The sequence below is a fragment of the Kryptolebias marmoratus genome, linkage group LG21, assembly GCF_001649575.2.
Source record: "Kryptolebias marmoratus isolate JLee-2015 linkage group LG21, ASM164957v2, whole genome shotgun sequence".
Lineage (NCBI taxonomy): Eukaryota > Metazoa > Chordata > Actinopteri > Cyprinodontiformes > Rivulidae > Kryptolebias > Kryptolebias marmoratus.
This window is the reverse complement of record NC_051450.1, coordinates 23081802-23093195: the sequence shown is the minus strand read 5'-3', so window position 1 is coordinate 23093195 and position 11394 is coordinate 23081802. Positions and strand designations below refer to the sequence as shown.

Genomic DNA, 11394 nt, shown 5'->3' with positions numbered 1-11394 from the left:
GTGTGTGAGGGTGTGTGTGTGTGAGGGTGTGTGTGTGTGAACACGTTCAGGTGCTCTTGTGAGGACCAGTCTTTTTGGGTCCCCCACTAACCTGCTTGGAGTTAGTTTTAGTTCAGGTCACCTGGTTGTGTTTTTATGAATGATGGTAGTCACTGAGTCACAGATCTTAGTGTGTGTGTGTGCGCATGTGCACGTGCGTGTGTGTGTGTGCTTGTTTATATAGTATTCTGAGGACATAAATCTGTTAAGTGTCCCATTGTGAAGACATGCTGCAGAATCAATGTGAAGTCAGATGAGGTGAGGGAAGCTGTGTGTGTGAGCGTGTGTGTGTGTGTGTGTGTGTGTGTGTCCTGCTGCAGCGCTGCATCACTTCAGGATAACAGCTGCGTTAATATGCAGTAGAGACAGCGATCCGGACTCCTTCAGAGCCAGCTGACGTCAGCCGGAGGAGGAGAGCCCTCCACACACACTCTCACACACACTTCTTACTACGTCTGCATGTGTGTGTTTAGTCATTCATCCCTCTCCGTTTTTCCCCACCACCTAAAAACAGAAAATCAGCTCCTCCTTCGGTTCCCTCGGATGATTTCAGGACAAAGACCCAAACCTGGAGACCTTCAGAGGTTCTGCAGAGGAACTGATGAAGAACATTTCAGAAGGAACCACGTGGATCATGATCTGTTTGTCTGCTGGTGTGAAATAAAACCTAATTAACAGATACTGAGCTCAGTGTTGGTGGTAGTAGCTGAGGCTCGTCCCACAGATCATCGCAGATCTTTGGGTCCAGGAGGATCCGTTGGTTTCAAGTCTTTTCTGGTTTTTAGGCTCATTAATTAAAACTTTATGAACGGATGAATTAAAAATGGCTCCTCCAGCTGCTGATTCTTTTTCTTTTTGTTTGAGAGATTAAATCAGAGAATAAATTTTAAAAGATTTATCTGAAAGGTTCAAACGATCTTTAAAAATATTTGTAAAAAAACCAATAAAAGAAAAAAATCTGAAAAAATCCACCAATCAGAAAGCAGCCTGAGGTCACATGAGAACAAGCAGAACATGTTTTATTAAATCAACTTTGAATTAAAATTAAATAAAATATATTTATTTTATTTCTGTTTCAGCTGCTGGAGTTTGTGGCTCCAAATGGAGCCTATAAATACAAAATAAAACACACTGTTTTTCAAAATAAAACATGATTATTAAATCTGTCGTTTGGTAAAAATGGTGAAAATATGAAACAACTAATTATTGTTTTTTACACCTGATTTAATTTTATCCAATCAGAAGAGTTTTTATTATCAAACCAACTAAATGTTTAATGAGTTTAACGACAAACTGCGTTCAGGAAATAAAAACAGAAACAAAAATATTAATCTGTGGCGTTTATTTCATCGTTTACTGACAAAAAAAATAAAATAAATGAAACTCAGACAAATATTATTATAAATATGCAGTAAAGTTATTTAATTTGTAGCTAAAAGCAGATTAATTTCCTTTTATTTTTAATTTAGATCCCAGAAACAAAAAATAAAATACAGAATAAAAATACTGGCTGTGCCTGAGCCCCCATTAGCCCCCCTCACAGCCACGCCCCTGATTTTATGTAATTAGTTATTAGGTGAATAAAATAAACAAATAAATAACCTGCAGGGAGTTGATTGACATCAAGTGTCAATCATCAGGGGGCGTAGCTATGAGGTGGAGTTTGGGGGGCGTGGCCTATCAAAGCCACACCCCCTGATTTATTTATGTTTTATTTATTAGAAGCCAAAAAAAGACAAAACCTAAAAATAAAACAAATACTTTGATCAGATGGATTTAAGATAAAGATATCAAAACCTGAATTTACTTATTGTAAAATAAAAGCCTCAAAAGGAGATTATTTAATTTTATTTTGAAGGAATTAGACTTTGTGATGCGATGGGCCTTCAGTCACGTGCTAGCTGCTCGGGCCTAGGCCCTCCTACAGGTCATACACAGATCCCTGATTACCTTCAAAATATTAGAAAACGAGCTGTTTGATTGGCTGGGCTGAGGCATGAAGTGGGTGTGGCTACGAACATAAGCCCCACCCACAGCCCCGCCCCTGATTGATCTGCTTTTAATTTTTAAATCTGATTTAAAAACTAGCTGGAAGGGCCCTGTCTTCTAAGAAGTCCTCATCACCTCCTTGGTTTATTTTTAACTCAGAGAATAAAAAGGTTGGCTTAGCCCCGCCCCCATGACCTCCCTTAGCCCCGCCCCTGATTAGTTCAGCTCTTATTTCCTGATAATTGATCAATAATTTCATTGTTTCTGTTGCAGCAGCTTGAATAAATATTTCACAGGAAGCAGAAGAGATGAAGATATTAATGATGATGATGATGATAAGGGGGAGGAGCTTCTCTCCATCTTCTCTTCCTGTCGGGACGTAAAACGGTGCGAGAGCTCCGAGCAGAGAGCAGAGAGGAAGAGGAGCAGAGAGGAAGAGGAGGCAGCGGTACCCCTGACCGAGGAGGAGGAGGAAGAGGAAGTGGAAGAGGAAGAGGCAGCGCTCCTGGATGTAGCTGTTTGCGGCTTTTTGTTGCGGGGAATGTGCGGCTCCTCCTCTGCGGCTCGAAGTTTGAGACCCGGAGGATGATGGGAGAAAGCTGCTCCTCCAGATGCCTCTCCCTCCTCCTGGCTGTGCACACAGGTGAGCTGCACCTCCTGCTGCTCCTGCTGCTCCTGCTGCTCCTGCTGCTCCCCGGGTTCTGTTCTGGGTTCTGTTCTGGGTTCTGACCCGCTCCTGCAGCGCGGTTCTCAGGACCAAACTTCTCTGCTGGTTCGGAGGATCAGGATCAGATCTTTAAACCTGCAGGAAGTTTCACGTTTTTACACATTTATTAGAATAAAATAAAAAATCGGATTTAATTTCATTGATTTGGAACTCAGAGGGAGAATTTCTGAGCTCAGCAGCAGCGGGACTTCACTCCTCATTTACAGTGCGTGCATGTGCGTGTGTGTGCGTGCGTTAACAAGGGGAATGCCCCCCTCCCTCCCTCTCTCCCTCCTCCTCCTCCCCCTCTCCTCCTCCTCCTCCTCCTCCTGCTTGTCCCAAACTGAGGACATTTGCTGCAGCTGAAATCAAACTCGTCCTGCCTGAATTTGTCTCTGAATTCGGACCCGAGTCCCGCAGGAGGAGGACACAAAACCGGAACCAGGCAGAAATTAGACGCTTCACACAGTCCAGGAATTAGTCGGTGTTCAGAGGAGCCATCCCGCCGCAGTGCGCGCGCGGACCAGGCGCGTCACACCCCGCACCGCGCGCACACACCAGGAGCAGGAAATAAAACACGTTTTATTCCGTTTCTATTCTTCAAACAGATTTTATTAAAAACGAATAAAAATTAAATTAAATAAAAACCTGAAGGTCGCTTCTCTGCGCGCGCACGGAGCTCTCGCGCACATAAAGACTGACATTCGTTTGTCCTGCTGCTCATAAATCACGTTTGTGCGCGTGAGCATGTCGGACCGGGCCGCCCGGTTCGGTTCGGCTGCTGCAGGACGTGGCCCGCTCCCTCCCGGATGCGTCTAATTCCCGGGAAGCTGCGGGAATCTGAGCTGAAATGAGAGGAAAATGGAGTCGATTGTTGTTTTTTTCTGCTGTTTCGTTGCATAACGAAGCTGTGGAGGAGGGCGTGCGTGTGCGCGTGCGCGTGCTGCTGAATTATTTAGGACGCAGAAGCCTTTTGTTGCAGAAAATTCAGGAGGACGAAAAACAGAAAGGAAAAATGTTTTCGTTGTTTGTTTGATGAAGCTGCTGACTGGGTCGGTACCGAACCTCAGGAGAATTGAATAGACTGACCCGGTTCTGGTTCGGGTTCTTCTGAGTGTTTGATGTGAATCCCTGCAGCCTGATTGGTCCGAGGTTTGGCGCGCTGCTGCAGCAGAGTCACACCTTAAATCCAGAACATCAAAACATCAAAAACATCAAAAATATAAAAAAACATCAAAGAGGATTTAATTCGATTCAAATACTTCAGAAGAAGAAGTTTGACTCATTTAATAAATGAAGAAATGATGATTTATTAAAGTTAAACTCAGGATTTATCCACAACAAGCATCCTGAGGGTGTGTGTGTGCGCGCGTGTGTGTGAGAGAGAGTGTGTGCGTGTGTGTCAAAGAGTGTGTTTGTGTGTGTGTGTGGAGGCGGGAACGAAAATAAAATAATAAATAAATAATAACAATAAAAAAAACGGGCGCGCCTCCGCCGCGCGCGTGCTCGCCCCGCTTCCTTTAAATTTAAAATGTTTAAAAATAGTAAAAATTAAAGAATAAAGCAGGAGAAGGTTCAGAAATAAAAGGAGACAAAATCTCAGCTTTTAAACTTTTAACTAAAATATTTTAACAAATAAAAAAAATCTGATTTTATTTAAAAATCTTAAAATAATCAAGATTAGAAAATAAAATAAAAAACTGCAGAAACCTAAAAAAACTCAAAGATTCAGAATCTAAATGAAAAAAATAAAAATAAAATCTAAAAATAGGATTTTATTCCGTTTGACTTAAATTTAATCTTTATTTTTATTTAAAGAGTTTTTTTTTACCGAAAAAAATCAGATTTTATTTTTTATTTGTTGAGTTCAGATGATGTAATCCTCCAAGATCCTGAGACTCCTGGGAGACAAAGAGAGGAGGAGGAGGAGGAGGAGAGGAGGAGAGGAAGAGGAGGAGGAGGAGGAGAGGAGGAGGAGAGGAAGAGGAGGGGAGGAGAGGAGGAGGAGAGGAGACAGAGGAGAGGAGGAGAGGAGGAGGAGAGGAGGAGAGGAAGAGGAGGAGGAGGAGAGGAGGGAGAGAGGAAGAGGAGAGGAAGAGGAGGAGAGGAGGAGAGGAAGAGGAGGAGAGGAGGAGGAGAGAAAGAGGAGGGGAGGAGAGGAGGAGGAGAGGAGACAGAGGAGAGGAAGAGGGAAGGAGGAGAGGAAGAGGATGGGAGGAGAGGAGGAGAGGAGGTGAGGAAGAGGAGGAGGAGGAGAGGAGAGAGAGAGGAAGAGGAGAGGAAGAGGAGGAGAGGAGGAGGAGAGAAAGAGGAGGGGAGGAGAGGAGGAGGAGAGAGAGACAGAGAGAGGAAGAGGGAAGGAGGAGAGGAAGAGGATGGGAGGAGAGGAGGAGAGGAGGAGAGGAGGTGAGGACGAAGGAGGAAGACGAAGGAGGAGGAGGAAGGAGGAGCCTCAGATCTGCAGTTTTTTTAAATGAAGAATTTTTTAAATAAAAACATTTAAATTAAAGATTTTAATAAAAACTGGAGGAAATTTCTGCTGATTTACAAACTAAAACCTTTAAAAATCTGAAATTAAAGAATTTAATTTAAATATAGTTTGATGATTTTTTCCCTGCTGCTTTTATTCAGGATTTCTTTAATTTAAAAATAAAAAATCTAAAATGTAAAACATTAATTTTCCCTCATCTGTTTTTAAAAACATGTTTTTATTTAAATTTAAAGTCAGCGTCTGAGATTAGATCAGGTTAAATTAAATTAGAATCTTTTAAAATATTTAAAACGTTTTCTGATGAAAAAAGATCCAAACCTGAACGATCAGATTAAAAACTTATTTAAATAAACTTCAGCTGATTAACTTTATTTAAAATAAATGAAAGCAGGACTGTTTGTTGTTTTATTCTTTAAACAGAATCTGTTGGTTAATAATAAACAAACGTTTCAAATTAAGCTTTTTTTTCTGAAACCAAACAGGAAGTCAGTCTGAGGCTGTTTCCTTTAAATAAACGTTAAAAAATAAAATACAGAAAAATAAAACCTGAAGGTTAAAACAGCGTAGAAATGCATCGATTTTTATTTCCTGTTTGGTTTAAAAACCGTTTCGTTAGGAAGAGGACTGACGGGCTGCCCTAAGCTAACGCTAATGCTAAAGCTAACGCTAACACTAAGATTGAAGCTAGCCAGCCTGCTTGGTTAGCTTCAATCTTCTCTTGGTTTAGATTTGAAGCAGATTTTCTTCTGGGGTCAGAAGTTTTCCTCTTTGCTCCGTCTAAAGCAAACAAACAAACAAACAAACCTCAGATGGATGCTAACAATCTGCTGCTAATCTGACGAGTTTCCAGTTCTGAGCTGAACTCCCATGCAGCTCCCTCCCCCTCCCCTCCCTGCTGAAGGTCTCTGTTTGTCCTCCTGAGACATTTTGTCTCATGTCTGTCGGAGGCGTCGGGTTCAGATCTGCACTGTGAGTTCTGACCCTCAGCAGGGAGGGGAGGGACCCCATCGGGTCACCTGACCAATCAGCTGGTCCTGGTTCTGAAGAGTCTGATCAAACCAGGAGACACCTGAGGCATAAAACACGCTCAGACTGTTTTATTTTGAAAGCAACTTCCTGTTGAGGCAGAGAAATGTCCTTTGATAATTACAGCTCCAAGTAGAGCCACTTCCTCTGTTTTTTCAAAATAAAAGTCTAAACTAAAAGAGAAATAAGCTTCAGAATAATCTGAACAGTTGACCTCGTCCAACAGCCGTGTCCCGTCCAACAACCGTCCCGTCCAACAGCCGTGTCTTGTCCAACACGTCACGCTGCGTTTGTCCCCAGCCTGATGATCCAAACGGATCAATCAAGCTGATGTCCTGCTTAACGAACCACGAGTTCACGGCTAGCAGAGGCCCTGATGGAGGGTGTGTGTGTGAGACAGGGTATGTGTGTGTGTGAGACGGGGTGTGTGTGTGTGTGGGACAGGGTGTGAGACAGGGTGTGTGAGTGTGTGAGACGCCTGATTGGACCCACAGCTTCCTGTCTCCCTGCTCTCCTCAGGTTGATGGTTTGTTTCTGGACGGACTGGGGTCCGTTTCTTTGGTTTGTCCCATCTGGGCTCCTGTAGTAAAATGTGATTTCAGACAGATTGCTGTTTGTTTCCCGCCGTGGTGAGCAGCTTCCTGTCTGATTAGGATCATGGCCGCCTCAGCCAACAGAGCTGATGAACCTCTGGTTTCCTCCCCGCAGTCTCCGTCCTGCAGACGGTCCTCGTCAGCGCCGGGCAGTGTGACTTCGTCTTCAAAGGCTTCTCAAACTGTCTGATTCGGCTCGGGGACGACATGGCCAACTACCCCCAGGACCTGGACGACCGCGAGAACCTGCACAAGATCTGCAGGTAGGTTCCTCCGACCCGCCGACGGGACAGAACCAGAGCAGCTGAAGTCAGAAGGTGTCTGAGCTGCAGCTGTTGTCAGGTTTCAGGTTTCAGCTGCTCTCAACCAGAGCAGAAAAACAGAAAACCTGCAGAGAGGGAGCTGATTAGACCAGGTGTGGTAATTCGTACCCGAGACCAGGTGTGTTAATTCGTACCTGAGACCAGGTGTGTTAATTCGTACCTGAGACCAGGTGTGTTAATTAGTACCTGAGACCAGGTGTGTTAATTAGTACCCGAGACCAGGTGTGTTAATTCGTACCTGAGACCAGGTGTGGAGTAAATCCATCAGAACTGAGACAGACACATTAACAGATTAAAAACTAAAGAGCTAAAACTAACCCCATAAATATAAAACCTTAAAGAGCCAATAAGAACCCACGCCTGTCACGTCTTTAAGTTCTTCTCCAGCCTTCACAGATTTTTCCTCTCCTCTCAAAACTCACATCTTCCTCTCTGGTATAAATATTTAACTTCTAAAGAAGATCTGCTTTTATTTATTGATTCAGTTTTGGCTTCCCTGTGAAATAAAAAGACGGCGGCCCACAGGGAGGCGGTTCAGGGCTGGAGGGGGGCGGTCCAGATGGCACCGGGGACCCCCTCCCCTCCCCACATGGTTTTTTAATTCAGTGACAGCTCCATCACGGCGCTGCCGAGGCGTGGCTGGGGGGTGTTAATACCCCTCCTCACGCGCGGTAATTGCTTTGAGACGGCGCCCCGACACGACTCAGGTCAAAGGTCAACGTCAATAAGAGCAGATTGGAAGATCGGATTAGACACGCCGACGAGTGGGCCGGTGTCACGTTCACGCCAAAGGAAACAAAGATGGAGAGGCGGCGATTAAAAACTAAAGAAGGAAGAGGAGGAATAAAACACTCAGCTGAGAGTGAACACATTTTAACTTTGTTTTCCATCTTTATTAAGGGTTGTCTGTCAGTAAAATATCTCATTAACCAGTGGATAGATGTAACTGATTATTTATTTACAGCCTGAGAAAACACAAACGTGTCCGTTTTACAGATTTTAACCTCAAATGTAGATTAGTTTAAACCTAACCAGGAAATAAAAACCTAAAGTCCAGGATGAGACAAAAACCAGGTAAAAGAGTAAAATGTAGGACAGGACTCAGTTCTGAACGCTCGGACGATTCAGAACCAGAAACACGTCTCAGAGGACTGATCCGATGAACCATCCAGGATCTGTCAGCAGCTGAATATTAATGAAAAACACAGCTGAGGAGTTTTGTTGGAACAAAGAGGTTTTTTATTGGCTCGGTTCTGGCTCGGCCGCGGTTTGGAGGCAGCTCGTGGTGGTTAATCCTCGCTGTGTTTTCTCTCGCCAGTTACTGGGATAACTTCCACTCCTGCGCCACGACAGCGCTGGCGGACTGCCACGAGGGAGCCACGGACCTCTGGGAAAAACTGAAAAAGGAGTCCCGCAACCTGAATTTCCGTGGGAGTTTGTTTGAACTCTGTGGCGGCGGCAACGGGGCCCCCAGATCCGCCGACGCTGGGGGCCTGGTGTTGGTCCTCACCACCCTGCCGACCATACTGACTTGGCTGGCGTTTTAACAGGAGAGAGAAGAACGTGAAGAGAAATCAAAAAAGAGACAAAACTCCAACTGAAAAATAAAAAGAGAAATAAAAGAGAGTGACAGCTACTCCTCCATCCTGAAAACACAAGCTGAAGGACCGAGTCCGAATCCATCACCAGAAAATACACCCAGATTGGATTTTTACTGCTTCATCACAGAACGGCGACCCGGTTCACCCTTTGGGACGTTTGCAGACCGTGATCCTCCAATCACACGCAACCCCAGCCAGAGGTCAATAACATGAAATATTCAACACGCCGCTGGACTGAAATGAAGACAATGATGAAATTTTGATGGATACTTGCCCACTTACAATTGTGGAATTACATCGTATTAAAGTCAGCCATGCATTATTGATGTTCCGTGGGACTGCTGGTGCTGACACACTTTCAGGCTGTATATTAGGGTTCCCATTTAGCCTAAAGCTACTTTTTCATGTGCAACTCCAGACCAAGCCCAACTCCACCCAATCAATAAGACAAGCCAAGGCATCGAGCCCATTTCAGACTTTTTTTATTACACGAGATGACGCCGCTGTGTTGGAACCGATGCTCGATGGTAAATTAGCCTTGTGTTAGCAGTTAGCATCGCAGGCTGCAGCCACACCAGCTCCCGTCTGTTACAGGAAGTGTAACAAACTGTCATGGCAGCGTTTGGACGTTTCTGCAGACCGACAGCATCCTAGCCTTCAGCTAACATGTTAGCCGGCCTGCTAACAGGCTAACAGGTTAGCTGACACTTAATGAAGTCAACATGTTCGTGGTGTGGCTGCAGCCGGCGAGGAGACGGAATCAGACCTGCTTCTGTTTGGTAGCCTGCAGGATATCAGCTCAAAGAGTTTCAGGACATGAACAGAAACCTTGAAAAAGCTACAAATCACACGGTTTGATCTTTCAGTCACCAGTTGGTTACTAACCCACATGAAGTCAGTGGTTTCAGTTAGCTGCCGTTTAAATCCTGCTGTTTATCCATCAACAACATTTAATTTGTGACTAAAATAAAGATTATTAAACAAACACCTCTTCATTAACAGCTACCCTCTCAGCTGACAGCTTAAATCACAGTTGGTTCAGAAGATAATCCAAAATAAAACAGGTTAGTTAACCTTACGGGTTAACCGGGTTAGCTACAGTTTGGTTTAGCAGCTAAATTCATTAAAGACTAGATAAACCTCATTAGAGTAACATCTCAACCAAATTATACCAGGTTAACTGTTAGTTAGTTAGCAGATAAACTAACCAGGTTAACTGTTAGTTAGTTAGCTGAATGTTTGGATTAACATCTAAATCAGTTCATCCCAGATTTCTGAGATTTATTTACCAAAATAAAAGCCCTCCTGGTCAGTCTGAGTTTTTCCTGGTTTCAGTTTCAGACTTTGAGCTCATTTCCTGAAACACCTGGGATCCGTCTGAGGGTTCTGATGGACCTGAGGAACCTGAAGGTTCTGAGGGTTCTGAGGGACCTGAGGGACCTGAAGGTTCTGAGGGACCTTAGGGTTCTGAGGGTTCTGAGGGACCTGAAGGTTCTGAGGGTTCTGAGGGTTCTGTGGGACCGGGACAGCAGTAATGACTGAACCGTGGCTGCAGACAGACTCTGCTGCCCTGAGCTCATCCCATCATGTCAGTAGAATCTCAGAGCTGAGATGTTTTAGGTCTGTGTTAGATGAAGAGTCCCAAACGTCCCGTAGCTTCAGAAACTACCGTAAATAAATATGTTTTCTTTGCTGAGACAGAAAATGTTTCCACTGCCTTCTGACTTAAAGATATGTACTTCTGTTTGTTTGTTTGTTTGTTGCTTGGCTGGTTAGTCTTTGTTTGTTTATGGGGATGTTGCAAACCAAAAAAGATGGACTTATTTAAAAAAACTAATCTATGAAGAGAATATGTATATGAAAAGTTTAAAAAATGCTTTATTAGAGATAATTTATCCCAATCAGATTCTATAGGCTGAGATGTGAAAGAAACAAGTGATTAAAGAGAAATCAATAAAATTAGACTAATGTTTGAAAAGCTGTGTGCTGTGTTTCACTGAGGAGGAGGAGGAGGAAGACGAGGAGGAGGAGGAGGAGGAAGACGAGGAGGAAGACGAGGAGGAGGAATAGGCAGGAGGGGGGGAGGAGGAGCAGGAGGAGGAGGAGGTCCTTTGGGTCCGTTTTCAGTAATGTGATCAAATGACCAGAAAATAACCAGAAGAAGAAAACAGGAAGTAACAGAAGACTAAAGACAGACCAGCCTGAAATAAAGTCCCGGTTCTTCTCTGGGGCTGTATGTGGGCCGGGTCCGGGCCGGTTCTCCCCGCGGGCCGGTAAAAGCGACTGGAGTCAGCGGGGACCAGAATCCAGGTCGAATGTCGAGGCACCGTGGGCCGGGCCGGCACCAGAGGAAGCTAAAAGTGAGTTTCTGATCTTTTTATTTTTATTTATTTTTTTATTTATTTATTTTTTTTTTTTCTGTATGGCCTCCCTTCTCAGTTTCTGATCTTTAAATGGGTCACGGCCCACATTTCAGCCGGACCTGGTTCTGCAGAAGTGGATCAGTGGGCTGGGTCTGCAGCAGTTTCACAGTTCTGCAGGAGACTGGACCAGGTCCACGGGTCGGAACCAGGCTTACATCTCCTGGTCCTCCTGGTCCTCCTGGTTCCTCCTGGTTCCTCCTGGT

At 44.3% G+C, this 11394-nt stretch overlaps 1 protein-coding gene across 1 annotated transcript; it reads left to right on the top strand.

Moving 5' to 3' along the window:
* The first annotated feature begins 2405 nt into the window (after positions 1-2405).
* On the top strand, positions 2406-10740 carry nrn1a (neuritin 1a). Its single transcript, XM_017404907.3, has 3 exons — positions 2406-2671; positions 6960-7107; positions 8486-10740. Exons 1-3 carry the CDS (start codon positions 2614-2616, stop codon positions 8712-8714), a joined length of 435 nt encoding a protein of 144 aa, XP_017260396.1. The 5' UTR covers positions 2406-2613; the 3' UTR covers positions 8715-10740.
* The last annotated feature ends 654 nt before the right edge of the window (positions 10741-11394 follow it).